At 44.9% G+C, this 26,301-nt stretch overlaps 1 protein-coding gene across 1 annotated transcript in view; it reads right to left on the reverse strand.

Annotated features, from left to right (window-relative positions):
* Positions 1 to 24,249, reverse strand: part of lrp1ab (low density lipoprotein receptor-related protein 1Ab) — a 91,810-nt gene extending 67,561 nt beyond the window's left edge. Inside the window, exons 1-3 of the mRNA XM_056587077.1 lie at positions 23,672 to 24,249; positions 15,628 to 15,750; positions 5,805 to 5,942 (exon numbers count right to left, since the gene is read on the reverse strand). Of these exons, the coding sequence (XP_056443052.1) occupies positions 5,805 to 5,942; positions 15,628 to 15,750; positions 23,672 to 23,744 (334 nt within the window). The 5' untranslated portion in view covers positions 23,745 to 24,249. The remainder of the gene's footprint in view (positions 1 to 5,804; positions 5,943 to 15,627; positions 15,751 to 23,671) is intronic.
* Positions 24,250 to 26,301: the final 2,052 nt, after the last annotated feature.

The following is a 26,301-nucleotide window of genomic DNA, read 5'->3' on the forward strand; positions in this document are numbered from 1 at the left end:
GTATGAGTATAGTGGTGTATATGCGAGATTATAATAGTGTGTGTAAGACCAAGTATGAATTCTGTTCCAGGCGGCCACACACACACACACACAGTTTTTATAGTTTGACTTATTCTCTTTGCACTACAGTGTACAGCCCAACATGCCTAGGGACAACCATTTTAAGATGGCTATGTATAATTAATGGCTATGCACAATTAAGATTGTGGCCTGACATGTCAAATTTTAAGATACTAAGATACTACAGAAAAAGTTATTCAGAAAAATACAGAGCTGTAATTATCAATGCCTCAGATAGTGTTTGATACCAATTATTGGTATTAAATGCATTTTTTATGCATACTATATGCATATAGTTCTGAAACTATATTAATCCTCTCACAGAGTATGATGTCTAAGTCTATGTTAAAATGGAAAACCTTCAACGAAAAACGCATCGAGTTCTTTGTTCATTTCCCTCCGGTGTTCTTCTGAGTAGAGCTCGTGTCTGGGTAAACGCAGAGTTTCATGTCATCTTGCTTCATATTTGTTTTGTCCAATCATGTCGCCAGAGGCATCTGTCAGCGTGTAATTGGCTATTGACAGCCAACACAAACTGGAGCAGCCTGACCCCACAAGCATGTCACCTTATCACAAGGTCTGTTAACCTTTCAAATCAACACTGGATTTGGCCACTGATTAAATACAGTCTCTATCGAAAGCTTCATCCACTCGTGCATATTCATTTTCTTAGGCACAATATCTCTCTGACGAAACAAGGCCGCTTTAGGTGGCTGGCCAAGCCCTGTGCCTGCTCCCTACGGAGGTTCTGCTAGGTAGAATATGAGGGTACTTCAAGCTCACACCAATACCGCATTACTACTGATGCTCTGGGCGCTGTAGACGCTGTAGGCCGGAGAGCAGGGAGGTAAGGGGACGTAAAGGGCCAACATTATAGAAAGACTGTGGCACTCTGGGCCACAATGGCCCTTTTGTTGTTGCCCCACAGAGAGGAAGGGCTCCGGGCAAACACTGTGGCCCATATCGAATCTATTCAATAAGCGCCCCACACACACACACACACACACACACACACACACACACACACACACACACACACACACACACACACACACACACACACACACACACACACACACACACACACACACACACACACACACACACACACACACACACACACACACACACACAATTAATTCCTCGCTTAACCTCAGACTCCAACCGTTTCCAAAATATTGTTACAGTAATTTTTGGCCACTTCTATTTTTTCTGTAAACCATTCAGCACAGATTACATTAATAGTTTAAAGAAAGAAGCAAAATAAAAGTTAACTAAAAGTTTAAAAGATGCGGCCATGAGCTCAAGGAGAAGGAACGAATGAGAAAAACAAGAAGGAACACAGAGCTGGGAGAGTAGAGGAAGTGTCTGGTGGCGGTGCTGGCCATGCATTGGGGGGTGGGGAGGTGGTGTGGGACAGGCCTGGGTGCACAACAACAGCAGTGTTTCGGACGTTAATGAACAAAGCAAATAGATCACGCTGTGGCTCTGCGGAACAAGCATGCTAAAAGCCATTGATCCTGTTGCGTCCAGGAACCCCCCCCCCACACACACACGCACACACACACGCACGCACGCACACGCACCAGAACAGGGCTGAGTAACGGTGCCCTGAGAGCCGATAGGGCAGTCAAGCACACATCTGCTGGTTAGATATTGAAGGCTTTAAGAGGCGGGATCCAAATAATAGGGGAGAAGAAGGAGCGGAAAAGATGGGAACTATCATTTCCCCACAATCATCACCCAATGATTCATGGCCCAGACGAAACGAACAACGCCCATTGAACAATCACAAAAAAAAAAATCCCGGTAGCACTCGAGACAGCAGTAGATGCAGCAGAATTTGAATCCCTAATGGGCATACGCAGGACAGATTAATCTGCGGTGTGCGTGTCGCTGGCTGCGACATTCCTCCTAGGCCGGCAGTCACACCGTTGGCGGAGGGCATGTCTGCACACGTCTACCTGAGGTTGACAACAGCATGCCAGAGTTTTACGAGGTCTCCTCCACAACCTGTCCTAGATCAAAACCATGCACCTCATAAGAGATCCTATCATGGTTCCCAGACACTGACAAAGATAGTTTGTTTGATGCATCGAAGGGCATTCATCCCTCTAGTCTATAAATGGATTGGAATTCGTAGATTTATTTGATGCACCTTTTTTTTTTTGTGGTCATTTTCCGGTAAATAGGGTAGATAGATACCAGTTTGTTTATCACAACATGTTTGTGTGCTTTGGGAAAGTGAGGCTGAGCAGAAGACGGAGAGAGTGTTTGCAGACTGTTCTCTGAAGGGGGGCGTTCCCAGGGAAAAAAGGGGCCAGAGTTATCATAAGTAAACAGAAGAAGGGCTGAAGTCTGTATAATGAGAGAACATCAGAGTTGGCCTAAACTGATCCCAAACAAGGGCAGCATGCTACTCCCCCAGCCACCCAAATAATTAACACACACACACACACACACACACACACACACACACACACACACACACACACACACACACACACACACACACACACACACACACACACACACACACACACACACACACACACACACACACACACACACACTTCCATTAGCCAAATCCGTTTAAAAAGTAAACTAAAATACAAAAAAATCAGGGCTGGAACATAATTGATCCTTTCTATACAATACAATAGGTATTGCAAAATAATTTAAAAAAAGAATTAGTCACACCTAAAGAGTATCAAATCCCATTTAGTGGAGGAGCCACTGCAGAATGGAGACCAAACTGCCTATTCCACACCTCCTCGTACATTGAGGGAGAGCTAGTAGACCACAATACAGCCGCTGGCGAGTCCATCAACCAGGGCCTTCTGTGTGGCGTGGGGAGGAGGGGGGCAAGAGAATGTACAAGTACAGCAACCATGCCCCCTTTCCTGCCCACCAAACGGCATAAAGGCAATGACCAGAATGCACTTCACTATGCATACAACTATGATCAACCACTGTCCCCATGCCGTTACAGTACAGTACTATTCAGGCTGAATCCTGGGGGTCAACACGCATTGCGTGGGATGGTACAGCAATTACAATAACAAAGGCCCGGGGGCCTAACACAGGGGATCGGAAGGCCGTCTCATTACCAAGATGACATCAGTTCGTCCTATGTGGTGTCACCCTTAAACCTCGGCTTCCTGTTCTGTACTGCACCACCACTGTAGAGGCCGCCGGTAGGTGGTTGAGGTCTGAAAGGCTGCAGATGGATTTTGTGATGGTAATCAAGCCACTGAACTCTGTCCGCCTGACCAACAGAGTGGAGCCTTCCAGCCCTGGTGCCGGCCCAGACGGCCTGCTCCCGTCAGCAGCACTGAGTCAGGTGAGAGGAACTGCAGCCGCAGCGGTCAACGAAAACCCCCAGAGCCTGTGGTCGGCTATGGCGCGGCCACGGAGAATGACTTTGGGTTGACCTCGGACACGCGCTGGAAAAAAGCGCCGGCTTGCGAGGGGGAAGACGAGACCAGTGCTGAGCCAGCCAAAGGCGCACTCTGAGAAGCTGGTGAAGTGACGGCTGCTGCAGCAGCGGGAGGAGGCATCTGGAGGGGTCTCAGTCAGCGCCTCTCAACACAACTACCAAGATAACACATCTCATAAGCCTGCATCCCCGCCCCAGAAAACTTTTCAACATCATCTTCATCATTAACCTCCCAACGTCTAGAGCTAATCAGCCGGCCAAGTGTAGAAATACGGGGGCCAGTCTAGTGGTTTGAAATGGAGAGATGCTCTGTTTGGGGCGAAAACATCGCAGTAATTCGATATCAAGCTAAACTGAAGTAAACGTGGAGCGGCAGACCCGCTGGAGCAGAGCCGTCTCTGATACGGGGTCTGGCTTCAGACTTCCTAAAGACATGTTGGCTCAGGTCTGCTCCCCAGACCTAGCATGTTATCTGGGATCAGGTAGCACATTCAGAATGATTTGCTCTGTGTGGGCTGATGGGCATTGCCCAGCTAACCACGTAAACACCTGCTACCTACCCTTGAATAAAAAAAAAAAAACTGCTGGCTCCCAGTGAACAAAGGACTATGACGGAACAGATCCTCCCAATATCTCACAGCTCCGGTCCCCGGCCAAGCGCGCGCACACACGCACGCATGCACACGCGAACACACGCACACCTGTCAACAACCTCTGTGGAATTACCTGGACACACCAAATGACAGAGAGGGCTTTCAGATGTCAGTAGCCATGCACCCTTGCGCAACCCTGCAGTTTATAGCAGCAAACACTGGGATGCTTGTCAAAGACCAGGGGGTGGCCGCCAAACATGGGTTGAAGATGTTCCCGGATACACCATTTATTTGACTTTATGCTAGTGTCTGGTTCCAGAATAGGCAAGTCTTGGTGTGCATTAGTGAGAATGCATACATGCTTGTGTTTTGAACATGAAGACATATGTAGGAATGTAATCCGTGTGTGCATGAATAAAAAATTGTTTTGGTTGGTACAGCTGTGTACTTCAGAATATGCATGTTCCGCTTGTGTGCGTGCGTGCGCGTGCGTGCGCGTGTTTGAAATGTTCTCACACACATGTTCAATTCAACAGACCAAACGTGAAAGTAGACTAACTCTCTGCATGTTGACAATGATTCCCTCCGCATTGATAAGATTGAGATTACTGAACAGCTGCAATATTCTTGAGCAGATGATCTGTTTGAACACTGGGAGGAGACCCATAACTGTAACCGGACTTTGTTTCATGGCAGCAGAGGGTTCACTCAAATATTTGTCAACCTGATGCAATATTCCAAATTCAGCAGCGCTGATTTCACTGTTGTTAAAACCTAAATAAATATTAATTCTCTAACAGCAGGAACAACCTAGTACATTTCAGGGCGGTTCTCCCAACAGGACGAACATAGACTGCTATCTGAGCAAGGGACTGCAGAAACGCTCGGCAAGTGCAGCCCTTTGTCTGCTCCAACAAAGACAGACTCTAGGGTCCCCACGTGCAGCATCTGCAGGCCTGCAATTAATACAGGACGGTTTGACGGGATTCTTCTCTGCTGGCATCAAAGCCAATCTGCTCTTCCTTCCATAAGGACTGAGGGAACAGGCCTTGAAGCCAGGGCTTATTGATAGAAATTAATGACACTTCCCACACAAAAGCAAGACAAAGGTTTATAATGCGGGCAAACATAATGGCTACACATTACCATGGTCTGGCATTGGAGTTGGTTTTGTGTAGATAATAATTTGTGGTGGTGCAAGAAACAGATATTAAAAGACAGATCCTCCGACTGACCCCAGAACTCTAAAAAAAATTCAGTCATTGTGAATGCATTGCGTGTAAAAACCTCTTAACAAAACACAAGTGCATGTGTTTGGGTGCAAAGGAGTTTGTTACAGTGATGCCCCTCCCCTAAACCCTTTACATGCACATGTGTCGGTGTAAAGGAGTGTGTTATGGTGCGTTCCAGATGGAACGCACCATACGCGTCTTTGTGATTGTGTCATGTCATTGGCTAGTCGTTGTTTATTGTCATCTACATTGGCCTCTTTAGCAAACCAGCTCGAAAACAAACATCACAACTTTAGATTGTATTGCAAGCCAAGTAAGGCTGTGCAATGCATAAATTGGTGACCGGAAAGAAATAACAATATAATCAGGTGTGTAAGAGCATTTAAAATCGACATTAAAATGACCTATGACCTCTACAGTGAGGCCCCGCCCCAAACCCCTTTCCATGTAATTGTGTCTGGTTGTGAAGGAGTGCGTTACCTCTGCAGTGAGGCCCTTCGTCCCAGCCTTCGGAACAGTCAGGGACCCCATCACACATTTTGCTCAGATGGATGCACACGTCTGGGTCCAGGCAGCCATGCTCGTTCACGGGACACTGGTTCATCCTGTGGTGCGTACCTGAAACAGGGCCAAAGGTACGATTAAGCCAGTGGATTCATAAAGCATGTAAAGCGGGACCTGGAAACAAACAACTCCACAAAAAGCATCAGTTGCTTGGCTGCAGAGTAGTCCAGCGAGCAGCCTCCTAGCATCCTGGAGCCAGAGGCCAAACCCTGAGTCAGCTCCATGACTCAATGGTCAATTGAGTTATGAATCAACTGTCTAAAATGATAACTGCTTCACACTTTCAATTCTCATTGTATCATCTCCAGGAAAACTGGAAAGGGTACAGTGATTAGGATAAAATAAAGTAATGTCATGATGATTTTTTATTTAACCACAGACCTTGACCTTCCCTTCCCTCCCCTCTGGCTGAATCCCATCCGTCTCTGAGACAGGGGGAGACTGTCAGAGAGGCATTCTCTCTGTCCTATCTATTCCACCATGCCACATCCAAGACTCCGCTGATAACGGATCTGTAGCCGCCAGATGCTCGATAAAGACGCAACGGTTCCTCACTTGTCTTGGTCTGGTTCAGGGACAAAGATATGCAGTCTACCGTCTAGAGGACAGACTGGTAGCCATGAGGGATTTGCTCAGAACTCAAAACGAAAACAGGCATGCACCCTATAAATAGGATCTTGAAATGCATGTTATGCATCAACCAGGGTTTATTGCTCAAAAGGTTCAGATTTTGTTTTTAAAATTAGAGGTTTGGAACGATTGGCAAAAGAAACCATAACATTAAAATCAACTTTAAGCAAAATGCATCCAACTTCAAGACAGTCAAGATACTATGATGTGACGTTAATGCCTGAACTCAGCAGCAACAAGACAAACACTATTTTCAGCAGTTAATACCGCCCGGAAAACGATAATAATGAGCGGGAAATAAGATACACTAAAACCGTATGCGTCTGGGGACAGGATCACTGATTGATTCCAAACTAAGGTGTATTTTCAATGCCACAAAGAATTTACTGATCAATAGAGAATGTCTTGCAAACTAGAAAAGTAAGACAAGGTATGGGCTAGGTCCAGATTGGGTCCAGTTTCAGACTATGAGAAGTCCTGGACTGTATTTTGCATATAGCATGATGCTAGGTCCGTGAGATAATACAGCCAATACACAGAAAAACATGAGTGAGGGAGGGAGCGAGAGAGGGTCTCTCCAGGTGAACCTATGGAACAGGTAGCAATTTTGGCCGATCTGGGTGCAGGTATAAAGTTGGAAGACTATTGGTTAGGATTCTATAGGAAAGTTTGTGTAAAGTAAGCCTTCACACCTGTAGTGACTCACACACACTGAATGGAGCAGTTTTTGTAACCTTCATAGGCCGAGGGTAGATCTGCGAGTCGGTGAAGTGAAATTATGTGAAATCCAACATGAGAATCTCCTATACTATGACCTAAATGCATTGCAATCTGCATTTGATCTTCTAAATCTCTACTGAAATACATAAAATACTGTGGCGACTTGGGAAAAAGGAGTTTTATTGTCTTTTTGTGTTTGGGTTAACGGGTGTGGGGTGTGTGGTCGGTAGGGTAGTTGTGTGTTGTGGAGTGTTTACTTGTTGTGTGTAGTGTTGCCGGCAACCGTTACCGAGAATTGCACGTATGTTGGTTGGGTGTGCTGTGCCCTGTGTGTTGTGTGTCATTGTTAAAAGAAAGGCAACTCTCGTAGTCGTGCGGTGTATTGGGCGCGAGAGTTGCGTAACCCCTTAACCTGGGCTCCCGTCTCGTCCTTCCCGCGCTGCTCGCCACAATACCATTTGAATCACATCGCGAGATCTTAAAAGTATAAATTGCATTGTTAATATGAAATGATATCAATTAAAATACATCCCATTAGGAATATAAACATATGGGAGGTATTGTAACGTGAATACATCTGTAATGCTGGAGAAACACCAGAGCAGTCAGTTATCTCCTGTAGGCCTTCCTCTCGTGATGAACCCGCCAACATGGGGATTTCAAAACAAGGAATAAAATGTATCCTCCGCTTGGCTGCAGAGTGTGAACTCAAGCGTTGTTAGTTAACCCGTCATGGGACGCAGCAAATGAACGTGCCTCGTACACCGCCATCGAGGCCCGGCACGGCACAAATATTTGGGAAAAAGACAAAAGACATAACAAGTATAGACAGAGAGCGAGGTACAATAGGAGACGAGGAGTAGAGGAGGCTTGATGGGCAGCGCTCCACTGCAACAGGTCTTCAGAAAGGTAACAATGGTGAGTAATGGAGCAACGACTGGTAGGAGTCGTCCAACGGTCATACCGCGGCAACGGCAGAATAGAGAGCTGCTGAATTAAACCGAATAAAGAACAACAGGGTATTAAAAGGGGGTGATATCATGCTTTTACGACTTTTCCCTTTGCTTTAGACTGTTCAATGATGTACGTATACTGGTTTTAAGTCTGCTTAGCTAGAAAAATCTAAGTCCGAGCAAGGGGGAGTATTCTCACCCACCTAGAACGCCCCTCAATAATTGAGTAAAAAGGCTTGTTTTTGCTCAAATTTTACTTCCGTAACAGTCAGACTGTTCAGTGGGCGGTGCTGAAGTGCAGAACCTGCAATGTTTACCACTTCTCAAGGGGGGGGGGGGGGGGGGGGGGGATTTGTAGACTCGCGTGCAAAGCGTTCGACCAATCACAGCAGACTGGGCTACTTGGGAAGAGGCTTAAAGCGACATGATACAAATTAGATCGTATTTGAAAGACACCGAAATAGTTTTTGCAGAAATGAACAGTGTGAGAATAATAAAGGATATTTCTAACATACAGGCATGTTACCCTCATCTAATTGTATCCCCAAATGCAATGATTACCCCTAAAAATAAAAAATAAATGCAACCACCAGGGCAGTCGCTGGCCTGGTGGCTGCCCTTCTCCAGTTCAGGAAGTTGTTGGCAGTTCATTATAATAACCCACTTCATAGTTGCAGCAGCCGTTTCCTTCCTCCTCCATCAGTGCCATGAGATTATCTCCAGACAGAGCCCAACGAAGACAGAGCACAGGAAAGCATCCACCCCCCACCCCCTCCCCCAACACTTGAGAAAACAACTAATTCAGGTTCAAAGCCCAACCTCGCTGCAAACCAATTTTTTTTCTTTACTTTTATGGCCATAGGATACCATAAAAGGACGTTAGCCTATTATCCTGATATTTTCCTCCTACAAAATGATAAAGAGAGGTGATAAATTACACATCGCAAGTGAGCGATCATCCAATGATAAAACAGTAATGGTGGGGAGAACACTCCCACCGCGTATTACTGGAAGTGTGATACACTTACATTAGTCATATTCTCCACCTCTAACCATACTGCCAGCCAAAAACAATCCCACTAGAAAGACGACAACACGCAGTCGGGGACTTTGTTCAGCCCTGCAGAAACCCTTTATAATGCCCTATCTGGGAGTGAAAGATGACATTTGCAAAAGGACACATTTTTTACATATCCCTCGGGTATGTACCTTCCACGTGGAAGCGACACCTCCCGTGAGGCCCCGGGACTCCCTTCAGGAGACACTCAGGTGCTTTCATAGTCTTGAGTGACGTTGAAACCCACCGCCTCCTGTCCTGCTGTGTGCCTCCGTCACCTCAACCTCCGCAACACCCCCCCCCCCCCCTCCCCCCACCGTCCTATTGCTTATGTAATGACCTTAAAGTTGGACCCCCTGTCTATCTTTTGTCCCGGGCATAAAAGCAGTTATTTCCCCTCCTTGGGGGGTTCCACGGACGCCCATGACTCCCCTGCAGATAACCGTCAGCTTTAATAAACTCTTCCACCCTGCGAGGGCTGACCAGGCAAGGGGCGGTCCACCAAGACAGGCCTTGGGGGTTACGGGGGGGGATCCAGGCAGTGTAGAGAGCACATAGACGTGGCGGGATGTAGCCTCTGCTAGCCCCCATTAGCACACAGGCCGACCGTGGTTTACAGCCCATAATGACCTCACTGAGACGCCGGGCTACAGGGGAGCCAGTAGGGGGACAGCGATCTGCAGCATACCAATACACAGGTTACACAACAGTGCACCAATCATATATAAGTGGTGCGTGTGTGCGCGTGCGTGCGTGCGTGCGTGCGTGCGTGCGTGCGTGCGTGCGTGCGTGCATTTGTAAATTAACACATCTCCGGTCTTTGTTTTGTCTCATTTCAATGTGTACTGGATGGCTGAAAGTCACCACCAGGTATAAACTCCAGAAAGGGTTAAAATAAAAAGTGACAAGACAACCATTTGGCAGCAAAGACGGTGCACACGAGGAAGACTGAGATCTGAGAAGGGCAGAAAAAAGAAGGAATACATCATCTTCTCTGCCGGCTTCGTGGAGACAAAGGCACCAAAATGCAGGGAGCAGAGGGGGAGGTGGGGGAGGCTGAGGAGGAGAAGAGGGAGGTAGAGGTAGAGGAGGAGGAGGAGGAGAGGGAGGTGGAGGTGGAGGAGGAGGAGAGGGAGGTAGAGGGAGGTAGAGGAGGAGGAGGAGGGGGAGGTGGAGGAGTGGTAGAGGAGAAGAGGGAGGTAGAGGAGGAGTGGTAGAGGAGAAGAGGGAAGTAGAGGTGGAGGAGGAGGACGAGGACGAGGACGAGGACGAGGACGAGGAGCATCACCAACCCTAACCTGCGCCCTCACCTTGAGCCCCTTCCTCCTGTGACTTCTGCCCACTGGCTTCCATCATGAAAGATCCTGCAGACTGTAAAGGCAGACGTTTCCCCAAGGAAGGATCATCCTTTTTACTGGACATTTCCATTTCGCTCTCTTGAGCCACAGACTAGTACTAATCTGAATTTTTTTCTCTGGCACAGAGCCCCCCTCTCTGGGATCATCCCTTCTTTCCCAGGCCATATCTCCCTGCTGCAACTCCCCCAACTCCACAGTCCGGCTCTTCCCTCGGTCTGGCAAGGACAGTCAGCAGGGCCAGTCAAAGGGCTGGGCTGGACCACCAGCTGGAGGTGGTCTGGCCTATCCCTTGGACCCCCAGCTGGGGGTCCAAGGGATAGGCCAGACCACCTCCAGGAGATGGATAGAAAAGACCCTCCCAGCTGCAAGGACACGACCCCCCCCCAAAAGGCTGTCAGATGCCTTGCTCTTGCTGGCCAAGTACCCCAACCACCGGAGGCCTTCAGAGGTCTTGCTCCCCCCGGACCCCCGTAATAGACTATGTTTGTGGTTAAGCAAGACACAGGTTTGGGATGTGATGCAATAGAACAGCAACTCTATATCACTTGCACTACCTACTACCATGAACTTCTCTTGTGACCGGTTGCGTCACAAGCATTCTGCATAATTCGTTTTTCATTACATTGAGGATAAACCAGGTTAACCAAATGAAAACCAAACAGGGCTTGCAGAGAACTCGAGAACGAGATCATGACCAGGCATTTTCAAGTGTTAATTGCTTAAAGTAATGGGGTCATTTTCTTCTGCTGAAGGAACATTAGCATGGGGTGTGAATACAAAAGGAGCAGATTTGCATCAATCTGATGCATTACGCCTCCCCCTGTTTGAAAATCCTCCCATGGACATTTGCATGGTAAACCTATGGCAAAACACAAACCCAGCCACTCTTGCATACAGAGTGAGGAATATGCAGAAAGGTGGGGGCATACTAAAGCCCTGAAATAATTAGAAGCAGAGATAAGGGAGTATGCGTGCGTAGAAACACAGGCACGTGCCTGTGTTTATATTTTGAGGTGAAACGGCGCATCTCTAAACAATCAAAAGGCATGCAGAGTAAAGGCACAGCCCAGTGTCTGATGCCAGCCAGACACCATGTCACGCTGCAAGCATATATAGTTTTGGATCTGAGACAGGGCAGTAGGTGCATTCTTCTCCAATAGCTTGTGGGCCAGTAGTTATAGTTTCTATAGCCATGATTATGATCACCTGACACATACCACCTGTGCTTAGACAACGTTGTTGTAGTCTGCCTACTACAATTAAATTGAAGATAACAAAAGCAAGTACATTCCAAAATAATGCTTTATTTTGTGCATAGACGTAGACGCCAATCAACTACACGGTTCAAAAATACACATAAAAACAGTGCAAATTTAGAAAAAGAGAAGAGATAAACGGGGGAGGAAAACATTGCAAATCAGCCGTGTTCATGGGACCATGTATAGTGTCAGATCGGATATGTCTCAACAAACTCCATTCTTCTTTGGATATCTATTGCTTTTCCGGTGTGTCGGTCTGTCCGCACGTACGCCAAGTGACAAAAAAAATGGAGTGGAGCACGACTGGCAGGCGCGCCTTAAAAAGGGCAGGGGAACAGCCCATGCGACCGTCACGGGACCGCAATCCTCCCTGATGGGCAGTCTTTCTGACCGCTCACGTGTGACAGTAGCCGGCCTTCAGGAGCAGAAGTAGAGCTGGCCGGGTCAAACCTGCTCACAGGAGACCTCTTCAGACCCCCTACTGATGTGGATCTGAGCACACCGGGGCTATGGGAAAGAGATCAACGCAGGCGGTAGAGGGGCAGGGCTGTTTAAGGAGCTGGCCTCATGCCAGGACCCCTATCTCCCTTAAGCTCAACTGGTCACGTAGATCCCATCTGTACGAAAACATCCCCCAGATGCATGCACCTCCCCTAAACTGGCTGTGACTCCAAGAAGGTCTTCATGAAGAACAGTTCCTATGCTACGCTAAGGTCCTTATGAAGAACAGTTCCTACGCTACGCTAATGTCCTCATGAAGAACAGTTCCTAGGCTACGCTAAGGCCTTCATAAAGGACAGTTGCTAGGCTACGCTAAGGCCTTCATGAAGGACAGCTCCTAGGCTACGCTAAGGGCTTCATTTGCAGCTTGTGTTACAAGGCAGAGAGGATGATTTCATGCAGCAATGTCCTCTGGCATTGGCAGTCACTGTGTTAAACAAAGTGTTTTAAAAGTTGATGCGACTCCATGTTGCAGCCTAAGCACTCTGACAGAAACATGTCTTTAGCTCCTAAACATAATTACAGTCTAAATGAAAGGTTTGAGGGGAATGACAGTGCAATTAGGCCTCTAGACGCTATGACACTGAATTGTATGCCTTCTTTCCTGCATCGGCGCAAAGGTTTGGATCAAAGACTCAGACGAAACCAAACACGTTCAGCAAACCCATGTGTATGCCAGCAGGCAAATTTATGACCATTGTAAACCCAAAAGGTGACATTCACCTGAAATGAATCTCTGCCTCCAGTCAAACCAACAATGGTTAATTGCCAGTCATTTAACGGCTCATCTTTGAAGCTTTGCTTTTTCCAATCCTAACACAAGAAACTACAGATGCTCTAGAGATGTTCGTTATAAGAATGGATTCAAAGAAAATGCCAACCCATAATGTCTTTATCAGTCAAGGAAGTCAGGAAGACGGAGGGGGATGGAAGAACCAGATAAACCATATTAGCTCTACGATATATGGCTTAGCACACTCCAGACACCTACCAGCTAGTTTGAGTATACATTTTTGGTAGACGCCACACAGATTTCTATCACCATAAAAACCTATTTAAGCGAAAGTCTAAGCAAAACCACAGTCAGTGTGAAGCTAGTCACAGGCAGCCTGGATAAACAGTTCCCAATTCAATAAGACAATCAATGGCATTATTAGAAATGTCTTCATTGATATTTCTGCATGCTTTAATTGAGTATTGATTATCCGTACACGTTTACCATGCCCAGTTAACAGATCTGTGATATTCATTCTAAATCGATTATCTTGATTTTCATACCTCCATGTTTATATTGCAACTATCATGCTATGATAGAGTAGCACTCTAATAATAAAATATCCCCAGAGGAAAGAAGAAATACACCATTGAAATGACTATGTCTATGTTTCTCAGAAACACAGCATGCATTGCTCAATCCTCAGCATTATTTTTGTTATGTTGTTTTTTATTCCTGCATGCCAATTCCCTCCCATCTCAGCAGGCCCAAGTCCTCTCCCTTGACAGCTGCCTCCCTGAATTCCTGACCACTCAGATGATGGATAAACTGTGCGGGACAATGGGTAACAACCACAGAATAAAGATGAAGTCTACTTTATCTGCAGAAAAATTTCTTTCTTTCTGGGAAATGAAGGATGTTCAAATGTTGTTGTTCGGGCATCCAACAGATAAATCCACTCTACAGACCTCAAATTACTCCCACATCTTGTCTGAAAGAGACCTTTCAAGTATTTCTTACAAATCTTAAATCAGGCTCACATTCATTTATTCATATCCAAGACATCCAGAAGGCAACCGCCATGTGCATTGCCCATCTTTAACAAACCAACCAACCATAATCTTGTAATGTTCCTACCAATATTTCAGACTCGCGTCAATACTTACGATAGACCATTTTTTTCTGAACAATACAGTGTTCTGCACTCTGTCTTTTCTAGGTTACCTTCAATGCAAAGTATCTTACTTTTCCCTGGTATACCAAACTTTATTGATATAGTTCATAATACCATACCAAGTACAGTATGTATAGCCATTCGCTACTCGTGGAAACAGATCATGCGTGAAAAGTGAATTTTGGACTCCACTAACAGATATGAATCATAAGTGACTCGTATTCTATATAGGAAGAGCGCCAGCAAAAGGCTAATAGGAATTGGGTAATTGAGCAAAGCACATCTTGATGATCTGCTGAAACCCGATTTACTGCGCTTGGGCAATATATATTTGTAGAAAAAATAAATGTAACAGCTGCAGTGTACTTGATAGATTATCAGGTTCACATTAAGAGCACATGTATGCAAAAAATAAAGCAAAACTGCCTTCAGAAACATAACTTTAAGTGCCCTATAACTAACATGTTGAATGACATCAAAGTAAAATAAACAAAATCTGTACCGATATGAGAAACATTTTCAGTTGAACCCAAATTCAATTTCAACATATCTTTGCAGCAAATTAGATTTGATTATTATTACAATTCAGCAGACGAAGCCAACAATCAGGACTGCAACCAAAATGAATGTTCTGCATTTCACACCAGAGTGTTGCTTAATGTCCTTTCAACAACATAGCAACGCAATAAATCTGTTTCCCCTCAGCTATTTCACACATAGACTATCACAAATAGTGCTAATAAGGCTGCTCTCAGCCACAGTTTAAAATTACAAAATAAAAGCCTTGATGACAAGTGTTTTGCATTCAGATTTGGGTTCCAGACGATTGTGAATGAATGTGTGCGACGTGACACTTGCAAGGTGTGGCACATGTAGAGGAGGAGAGCAGATGTGAGCAGCTGGGACTGGAGATCACACGCCCATCACCAACACCAGCCCCCCCAAGCCACGCAGACTAAACATGGCTGCCAGTGCCTAATGAGCTGGAATTCAGCCAGGAAGCCGGGGGACAGTCCTGCAGCTCCTGGTCCTTCAGACATAGAGGGCTCATAAACCCACCACGTCGTTTGACCTAAACTACCCTAACTCTTAGGAAAGGATGCCAATGATCAACTTCCACCATATACCATAATGTATACTGCATACTATAGTTTAAGTTCAACAAAAAGGAGGGCTTGATGTTTACAATGTCTTAAACCCAAACAATAAATCGAAGGAAAAGTCCTAACAATCTCAAGGTGAGGGAGGTAAGCCAAGAACAGCAAAATCCATACCCTTAGTAGAACACACTCAGCAAGAAGGTGTTCAAAGACTCAAGGGGCCCGAGGGCGTAAAGGTTGTGGCAGCTCGCTTTGTCTCCAGGCGTACTTACAGATGTCTGGGGATTCATCCGATCCATCTGGACAGTCCTTCTCCCCATCACAGCGCCAGCCCTTGGAGATGCAGGTGACCTGGTCCTTGCAGACAAACTGTTTAGGGCTGCAGGTCTTGGGAGCTGAGGGAAGGGGGGGAAAAAAAATGAATAATGATAAGGATGATGCTGATGTCAGCAACGAAAGCAACTCACGCTTGAAGGGCTTTCGACTCCCAGATGTCATGCTGAGGCATCTTTAGAAGCGTACCCTGTGTCTGTTAAAGTGGAGTTACCATAAATGCGTGTCCTGCAAAACTTGAAATAATAAAAACCCGTAAGCAGCCTGTCTGATCCGTTCATAACATAGAATTGACCAAATCTGAGCCAAGGAAGGCAGATCCTAGTGGGGCTGAGGAACACGCACGGGTCAACATGCACTCTGGAACCACAGGCACAATTCTAGAAAAACTATTAAAAAAAATGGTAAACGTTTCCGACCATATATACTAAATATATAATAACAATATATAGTTATATTACATACATAGATATAGTTGTGCTTTCAGAGTTTCGGATCACTGTTGAATCTCTCTGTACTAAAGCCTGCTTTGGATTATCGAGTACATTTTTCTTCTTCTTTTTGTACTTTTACCACAGAGGGGCTTTTATGTTGAGCAGAGCAGACATAACACGACCCTCAATCACTGTCTAAACCACGAGAGAATGCCTCGCTTGGTATTAGTGGTTGCTCTGGCCAATACCCCGTGGTGGATTGTCGAGGTGTACCACTAATGGAGCAGCCACAGAACAGCCAACAGGCAGGACACCTCCACCAGTAAGTGTCGCCCAAATGTCATCAAAGTCGAATTTGTGTCCAGGAGTGGCGTTCATCTGCCATTCAACGTGGTAAAAACAGCTGAACTCAAATGTAAAGGAGTTCAAATGTAAATGCACGCAATAGGCTTCTCGCCAATGATGCGTATTGAGATAATAGGGTTATGGTTGGGAACACGGTTAATGTAGCCCCAATGGGACGGTATCCGGTTCTTGTTACTGTACTGGAGTGCGGTAATGTGCTGGAAAGGACAGTGCTGGCAGTCTCATTGTAATTCTCTGCAGGGACCAAGGCCCCTCTTGTCCTGGGTGACTCGCCCCTCTCTGTGTTTGGCAGGCAGAGAGGTGTTTGGGGGGAGGGGGGGGGGGGGAGGGAGTGCACCGCAAGGGGGCCGAGATGTGACTGAAATCACAAGAGAGTGCGTGAGGCCGGGGGTGGTGTATCATTGTGGTCCTGTAACCTGCGTCACGCTGTGTCACGCTGAGGAAGTTAGACGGGTGAATGTGTAAAGACGAGGCAAACATTGGTGAGTGTTGTCTTTCATAAAACACACCCACAATGGGAAGGGTTACCGAGGTTGGTTTCCTATTATGGATATAATACAAGGATATGGAATATCTTCATATGAATAATGCCAGATTGAAATTAAGAGCCATATGTCCGCTTGCAATATTAAACAACATTCCATAAATAAAAACAAGGAATTCATGAGACGGAAATGTTGAAGGACCCTATTCAGTGAGTAAAGACCAGCAAACGGGGGCCATGGTAAACGTTTTAGCAGCTGGTCGGACTCAGGTTTACAGGTTGAGCCGAAGGGACGATAAAGGTTGATCTATAAAATGGATAGAGTCCAGCAGATGATTGGACTCAGACATCCACAGAGTCCATTCCCCGGGACGAGAGGTTCAGCTGAAGGGGGAGTGAGGCTCTCCCTCTCATTCCTGAGGCTTCGCCCCAAGGCCAGGGGGTTTTAACGTTAGCTTCCCGTTAGCTCACCAATGTGGCCCCTGTACATGTTGTGCGTAGGCCTGTAAACACATTGGATGTGCTTGTGCTTATACGCTGCCTCTTAATCTGCCTGAACAACAAACACAGCCACCCTAACAGCCCCATTGGCCGAGTCATGGTTGTGCAATGAGTGAAGCCATTGAACTGCGCAACAGGCCCCTGTGTGTTGGCCGTCGCCCGTCTCTGCCGGGCTGGCCGTAAAGTGACTCGGGCTGAGCCACACGTTACCTATAAGTTGGCATGAAACTGGAAATGAAACATTGTGGGCTCCTAATTTTATCATGACTATTCTACGAGCCAACTCGAAGGAACCACAAAGGGGAGAACCTCGAAGGCTAATTGGAGGTTGTGGCCGAGGAGAGGGTTGGAGGTTTAGGGGAACGACCGGCGACTTTCCACCATAGCAGTCCTCTTTCACAGCGGGCTGAAACATCTCAAACAGAGATGTGAATTGTTAATTCAGTCTGCTAACTTGCCGCCCCCTGCCTGGTTTCCTTTAAAGAAAAAAAGACATGAAGCCAAATCTGACAATTTGCGGAAAAGCCCAGTGATGTTAACTATTTGGGTGTATAGTACTTGGGTAAGGCATATAAGTTCAAGTAGTGACTACTAATGCCATTTGTCCAAACACTCTGAAGTTGCCTCTCGGAACGTAATGTATTTTTCTGGGGTGGAGTTCCCTTTGAACAAAGCTCCTCAAATAAAAGCTGAATAGCCCCTTGAAAGCAGTCTTTTATACAAGAGAAAGTTAATAGAAAACGGTTGCCACGTTCATGAGTTAAATATAAGTTTTGTTTAAACTGTCTGAGGCCATGTCACATTTGTGTTGCTCAAAATTAAATTAAATTAAAAATCACTGCTATCCGAAACCAATATTATATTATGAGTTCAGAATTCCAGTACATGATAATGCTGAAATGTGAAAAACAAAAATGAGACATTTTGTGTACCTTAAAGAAAAGGAAAAAAAAAACTGTTGCAAACCAATAAAATGATACGTAATAAAGAAGAACTGATGTTTAAAGTAATGCGTGTCAATTGGCATTTCCAGCCACAGAGAGGGGGGCCGTGCCTTTGGATGTTGATGAAGTGGCTGCTTGTACTTCTGCCAGCCGTTTTCACTTAGAATACCTCTAGGGGAGAGCCTCGGTATAAAAGCATCAGATGTGGATGCAGAGGCAACTGGAAGCCCAGGAATGCTAGCAGGCCGACGCTCTTTGTAAAAATGGTCATAATGTTTGTCCAACCAATACCTGAGAAGCGGAGGGTTTTTTCACACATCTGCCTGACTGCTTTAGAGGAGACTGTCTCAACAACACCATCCGGCAGAGAGCAAAGAAAACTCATTCAACAGCCCGGCAGTTCATGGTCTGCCTAATAATCAGATAGGCTATATATGTGAATTAGATAGACAGGATATAATAGACGAGAAGAGAGAAAAAGAGATGAAGAGGCCGTAAAAGATGTTTGTGTTTGATTGATGGCCGTGCCACCGACTCTCCATCAGCAACAGAGCTCTGAAGCCCCCTTGTAAGAACATGCAAAGTGAAGACACAGCACTGGCCCAGTTCTTCTAACCCCTCCAAAGAATATGGCCATCCCTTCTGCCCAAATCAAACCCAACTCCATGCAGCCCATTCTAGTACTTTCTAATTGATTCAATATGAGACACGTTTTAATGGAGAGCAGAGATTGCGCATATTCTGACTTGGATGTTAAAGAAAGGGTACTACACTTGTAGGGTATATCTAGGTTCTCAGTCTTAGACAAGTGTGATAACAATTACATAATGATGGTGTGTCTCATTTTGGACACATGGTCTCCGATACAGATTTTGGGATAAGAATTTCCCATACAAATAACTGTCATACCCAACATTATTGGCCATGGAGATAGAAACAAAAGTGTTTTTTGAGAATAACTATCAATAGGGCAGAGTTGTGCATAAATCTGAATGAAATGAATGAACCACATATGCCTAACATGCCTAGAACCCTGCTCTCATCAGAATGGAATGAGCATGAACCAAACCCAGACTCCTGGGGATCATCTGGAAGGCCATCAATAGAGGATAGACCAGATGAGGGCCTTTACTAATACAGTATGGGTGAACTAAGCCCTCAAGAAGATCAAGGTGGCTGATGTGATAGCACATCGAAGAATAATGTTTTTTATCATCTTCTTTTTTTATCCTACATTATAGATACTTTAGCAGGCTTACCAGAACACAGTAGCTGCCCAGCCCAGAGATAAAATAACGAATTTCTGTTTTTTGTACAAATGTTTTGTAAATTTATGTCACGTATTTTTAAAGATAGAATTAGCAGAAATAAATGAAAAGAATGGAGGTCAGAGGAACTCATCAATCTCGGATATTTTTCTAGAGCATTTACTATTCAGAAGGAATGACTTCTGGAACCACCAAGACTATGGGGATACAACCGGTGTAACTTGACTATAATAGGCTAAGAGGGTAAGGTTTTTAAACAAGAGAGGGACAGGAAATAGCGTCATAAGCTCGGCCTCGGAAAATGCATCTAATTACTAAAGATAACAACACTATATAGGCCAGAAAGTCAATAGAAAGTCGGCTGAATGCAACCAAAACATAGCAGTCAGACGTTTGAGTTCGTAAACCCACTGACTGTGTGTCCCAGTCCAACACAGGGCACGGGGTTGACTAACCTGATAACTCCCCCTCAGCATGTGAAAGGAGCAGGCCATAAACAAAGGTTAAGACAAAGGAAGAAAGAGAGTGAATGGCAGACCGGAGCACATGGAGCCAGGGCAGAGAACTCCTCGGCACTGCGTTAAGAGGCATAGCAGCAGCTCTCTGTGTTCCCAACTAGGGAAAGCCAGGCCAGATCGAGCTGTTCCGGAAACAGAAAGCAAATCAGCCTCAACCTTGTTTGCAAATGAAAAGGCTCTCGAAGCTTCTCTGGTATAGCAAGGAGATTCTGTTATAGCAAGGAGACGCAACAAATAGTGGGAGAATAACATTCCAAATGTAACCAAGCTGTATTATTTAGCTAAGCTACAAAAGGATTTTTCTTATCTCCTCTACTGGTTATAAGCCCTCCTGTTTTTTCCCAGAAAATGCAATACATACATACAATGCCCAAAATGGGCTTTATACATTTGTATGGATTAATGTGACACAGCCTAAATGTGAGCCGACATGTTTAGATTGTGAAAGGTAAATTAAAAAAGGTAGGCATTCTTAACCTGACGCCTTTCGTGAGGGACCAACTTTCAAAAGATGTGTCGACCTTAACCACGCAACAGTCCCCCAGGACTGAGTGCAGTGGCTGTGAGTCAGATGAAGGCAGACAGGTCAGACACATGGCAGACGTTTGGAGAAATCGTTCTACCTTAGCCTATATCTCAAACCGTCTTTAATCGATTCTCCAGTCAAGCACAAGGCCAGTCTTGGAACATTTGAGGCGTACACACGCACACAGACACACACGCACACACGCGTCATTCTTTGTCCCAAGAGATAACGCAGGCTTGGTGGTTTAGCCTGAGGCATCATCTGAGAAGTTCACCATCAGAGATATGAAAAGTTGATACATTCAGCCAGAAGGTGTCACGCAAGACGACCTCTTCAACGGAATATACTTTGTCTGATCTTTTCATGTCGGCCCCTAGACGATTTGTTCAACTTTTCAATGCTTTTCTCTAATGCTCTCAAAAGGGTGACTGCATAAATTGGTTGACAGGAAGAGATGTGGGCTGGATGCTTAGCTTAGAGACATCCTGGTAACCACAGAGGGAACCAGACCATTTATAACCTAAAGCAACGCAATGACTCCCAGAGCCGTGTTAGCACACACACCCCCGCACACAATCCTATTCAGACATCCAAACCGCTGCTTGTGGGTCTTAGCAGCTAAATAGAGTAAACAGTGATATGGCGACCAGAAAACGCCAATTACACAACACAATAGCAATTCACCATCGAGAAGGGTCCTTTCATGTCAAGTCCCCGATTGTGGAGATGTGCAATGGAGACATTAATGTACATCTGGGTTTTTCCAGCGAGACACAATTTAATCTTAGAATTCTGTACAAGTAGCGGGAGGAGGAAAACAGATACTTCAGGATTCAAGGATTCAGATCCACAATGTTTACCATTACACAATACACTTCTAGTAAGAAAATGGCACAAGACCGATGGTTTTACAGTAGTTATTTTTTTTAAACATTGCCCAATGTTGTTCTTTTGTGAGACCTATTTCTAAAGCAGAAGGGGGGGGGGGGGGGGCAAAACATATTTATTCCACATTCCAGCATTACTTCCATTCCTCCCACATGTTTCAGCACTCCACCATAACGGCCCCTACTTATTTGCATCCGATTTTCGGTAATGTCTGAGTCACCACATGGATGGTAGATGACAGCACACACCTTCTATCCGTGTGTCATTTCTCAATGAAAGCTACCAAAATGACGTCCATTTGAAAGCACAATAACAAAGTCCATGAGGCCACTACTAGGAGTATCTGAGACTCTCGAATGGTTCTCTGGGGGAAGGCACGGTCCCTCTGGTAGTTCTGGAGGAAGCGTCCGCCTCTCCACCCTGGGATCCATATATTGAAAAAAATAATCTCTCTCTCTCTCTCTCTCTCTCTCTCTCTCTCTCTCTCTCTCTCTCTCTCTCTCTCTCTCTCTCTCTCTCTCTCTCTCTCTCTCTCTCTCTCTCTCTCTCTCTCTCTCTCTCTCTCTCTCTCTCTCTCTCTCTCTCTCTCTCTCTCTCTCTCTCTCTCTCTCTCTCTCTCTCTCTCTCTCTCTCTCTCTCTCTCTCTCTCTCTCTCTCTCTCTCTCATTGGATTAATGGCCTCTCTGTATCCAGATGTTGCATGGAGGGAGGGACTCAGAGATCGTTTTCTAAGCTATGCTGTTCTTCCTAAGCCTACATTAAACCCATAGTGCTCTTTAGATACCACAAGCTCTTTAGGCCTCCGACTGGAACAATGGGGACAGGAACAAGAAATAACAGTTCCCCAAAAAAAAACACGTAGGCAAACTTCCGAGACACATATAGGCCGAACTATGAAGATTACAGCTCTGTTGTGAGCCATCTCTTTTCACAGTATCTGATCTAGTCATTTAAAGTAGAGGTCCTTGACAATGACACATGTGGGTACTGGCAGTAGGCCTACAGAAGGTATAGGTTTCCTTCAACACTGTGCTGTAGTCACAGCAGCAACATAACAGTCCAAATAAAAGACAACCCTATAAAACGGTGTTCCAGTTTGTGGTTGGGTCAACTGGCAAATGGATACAAATTCGCAAGGGGATTTATTTATACAAGTAGCCTAAGTCTCACGCATTGTTACATGCACATAGTGCGGTAGAGAATACATTCGATCAGTGACAAAGAAAAGCCAATAACTTTCGGCCCCTCCAACCAACCCCACAGAGCTCATAGTGGGGTCCATAGGGGTTATGGCACGACTATCCCAAACCTATGTTGGCAGTATTCCACCTAATTTGACTGTCACTGAAAGACATCGGGCCTGGTATCATCATACTATCTCCGCAGACGATCGCAACATCGCCGCATTCCTGAATAAATAAATTAACGGGGCTTTCCTATTGATCATTCAGGCATAAATACAGACAATAGACAGACCTCGAACCTGTTCATAATAATAAACACAGGCTACACTTGCAATTTTGTATACTCTCGACGTCATTTGGTTGCATTATTATGCCTAACATGGATACAATTTGTGCTACAGAGCGTTCACACTAAAACCCCTTTCTATCTTGAATCATTGAACATGGATCTTGGCCATTCCGTCCCAGTCGGTGACAAAGCGTCTCGATTTAACTCGAGTCCGCCAGCGAGTCCGATTCTCTCTTCATTTGTATTGCAGTGGTGGAAAGCTACTGCCTTTCATTCTTACAGGCCTATTGTACCTGCCTATTCCAGAATTATAAAATATAACTCAAAATCGAGGTAAAACGAACCAGGAGACTGGATTGTTTCGCGTGTCACCTTTTTTTTAATCATAAACTAATCTGGTAATATATCCAATAAAAGCCAATCCACATTGTTGGACACGTTGTGTTAAAAGGTAACCCATTTGTCTCGCTTGGTCTGCATCTGGTGAATGAAGGCCCATGCACACACAGATCACTGTTGGAAGTATGCATGCTCTCTCTCTCTCTCTGGCGAGACTATCACAATGCAAGACATGATCTTACCTTCGACTGCTCCAACAGGAGATAGGATCTCCACGGAGAAAACAAGTCCCACGAAGAGCAATCTCATGGCCATCTCCCGAGCAATGCCCGACGGCACTGCTGTTATGAAGGAATAAATGAAAAGTTGGATACGATTCTAAAACCGAGCAATCTGAGCGAGAAAATCATCCGAGCCCCCTTTATATCGGTCTGCTGCGATTGCCTATTGAAGCGCACCAACAGTCCTGCACAGCCAGACGCTTTGGGGTGGCTTCTGTATTCAAATATCAGCCACAGCCTGGGTTGGCGTTGGGGAGTGCGGCTGCACAGTCATGTATATGTCCCAATTGATTATGTGCATTCAAACATGATGCACACAATACCGTCTCCGATCGATCCTGAGGTCTCCACACCACACCACTGAACACGCACAGTCCCAGATAAGCCCCCCCTTTCCCTGTGGGCGGCGATGCAATTACTCCATGCAAAAGTAAAAAGGAATTAAAGTAAACGCGTTGTCCTCAGAGCCAAGCCAACAGCATCGCTCCCAGTGGTTCAGTGAGTGGATGGTGAGTCTGTGGGGCTCCGCTGCTATGCACTGGCCCGTGACGTCACCAATCCGACTGCTTGGAAATGGGAAAACTACGCGAATCGAGTGTGCGCACGCGTCAACACACCTCCTTCTCTCATATTTCAACTGCAGCTGAGCTGAATTTTCTCCGTTAGAGAAAATAGCTTTGCCACTGGTCCTAGTACATCAGCCATGTTGGCTGAACGTTCCTGAAGAAAAATGAAACGTGTTCTTTAGGCCCGCATCGCCAGGGCGTATGTTAATGCACTAGCAATGGGGTTTAATATCCCAAAACATATTGAGAGATTTTTTTTCTTAAAGGTTTATTTCAAATGATAACCTTACTTTGTCTTATGTAGGTGAGGTATTGGATTGTTTAAGTTAATTTACGTAGGCCTACATTCTTTGGTAAATGGTTTAACAGAGGGGTTGGGGGGAAACCAGTTGACCGAATATATAATAGAAAATGATAGGCTCACAAACAGGTAATCAAGCTTTTCGTTTTACCGATTTCAATGTGATATAATCTATCACAGATGGTTGGATTGTTATAAATTACTTAATGCTATCTATCGATTGTGTTTATTCTCGTATCCTGGCAGAATGCGCTAATAAAAGTGTGATGCCCTTTTCCAAAATATTACAATATATTTTATAGTGTATTTTTCTATCTGATATTCACAATGGTCGTATAATTGTTAACATTTGTAGGCCTAATTCTAAAGTAAAGAGGTTCTTGCAGCAGTATGCTACAGTTTGCGGCCGCTGTCCATTCTCTGCTTCCAAGCGCCCTCCTGTGGTGAGAGGCGGAACTGCGCCCGACCTCAGGTCATCTCACCATGCATGGACTGTTTTTGGAATATTATCATTTGATCAAAGTTTTCTGGTAAAATTTAAAAATACACCGTTTTATGTTTGTCAATTATCGTACGTTTCTTAAATGCGAAAGCTATTCAAAACCGATGAGCAACATAGCATTTCCAAGAACTGTTGCCTAAAGAGGCAACCACAATTGGATATTATCCCTGCAATGAGTAAACTTGAGTGTAATTGTCAATTCTGTCGATTCTCCGTTGTCCATATTTTACAACCGATGATGTAATGGTCCATTTTGGGTTGAGTCGAAAGAGGTAGCAAAATGTTACCAATTTAAACCTGCAGGGGGCGTTGATAACGTGTGATAATAATACGGTAGGAAATACATTTTGACCTGCGCTTCAGAGCGAAAACGCTGGAGCGAAACGATAACTTATCTACAGTATAAGTTATGGCATGACATGTTATATGTGATCGGACAATGCTTTTTAAGATAGCAATGAACCTAGATGCCTGGGGATATAGGGCTAGTATTCGTGGGTCTTTTTCAGAGCCAGACAGTAACGGAGTACATTTACTTGAGTACAGTACTTAAATACAATTTTGAGGGATCTGTACTTTACTCGAGTATCATTTTTTGGGAGTACTCATGACTTTACTCAAGTACATTTGAGAGGCAAATATTGTACTCTTTACTCCGTTACATTTCTATCCATAACCGTGAGTACCCGTTACTCCTTCTGAAAAATAAAAGGAGAAAAGAAAAATCACGGAAACCCTCAATTTGTTGTTTCCCTCTCAAACGTGATTCCCTCTCAAACTGATTAGGACAGCCTTCAGCCTATCAGCAATCACCTTCGCTTTCCGCCAAAGCCAACTCCATGGTCAGAATTAGATGAGAGACGATTGTTGATTTGATGGATAAAAAAACTGAGAAACTCACACATACATAGAATTGTTAGCTGCATTTTCTTTTCTGATATTGCATATTTATGTAAGCTGAGCAATTGTTTTTATGTTCTTGAGTATACTGTTACAGTTATACTGTATACTATTGTGCTATTGCCATGGTAAAAAGATGAAAATTACTTGATTTTACTTTCAATTCCTTTTACATTCTCCAAGGTGTTAACATTTTTCATAACTCCATGTAGGACGTTTCTATACATAAATGTAAGCACTGTGGCAGTAGTAATGCAATATTTAGAAAACATACTCTTGTACTCTTGATACTCAAGTACTATTAAAAACAAGTACTTCAGTA

Source organism: Gadus chalcogrammus, chromosome 1, assembly GCF_026213295.1.
Source record: "Gadus chalcogrammus isolate NIFS_2021 chromosome 1, NIFS_Gcha_1.0, whole genome shotgun sequence".
NCBI lineage: Eukaryota > Metazoa > Chordata > Actinopteri > Gadiformes > Gadidae > Gadus > Gadus chalcogrammus.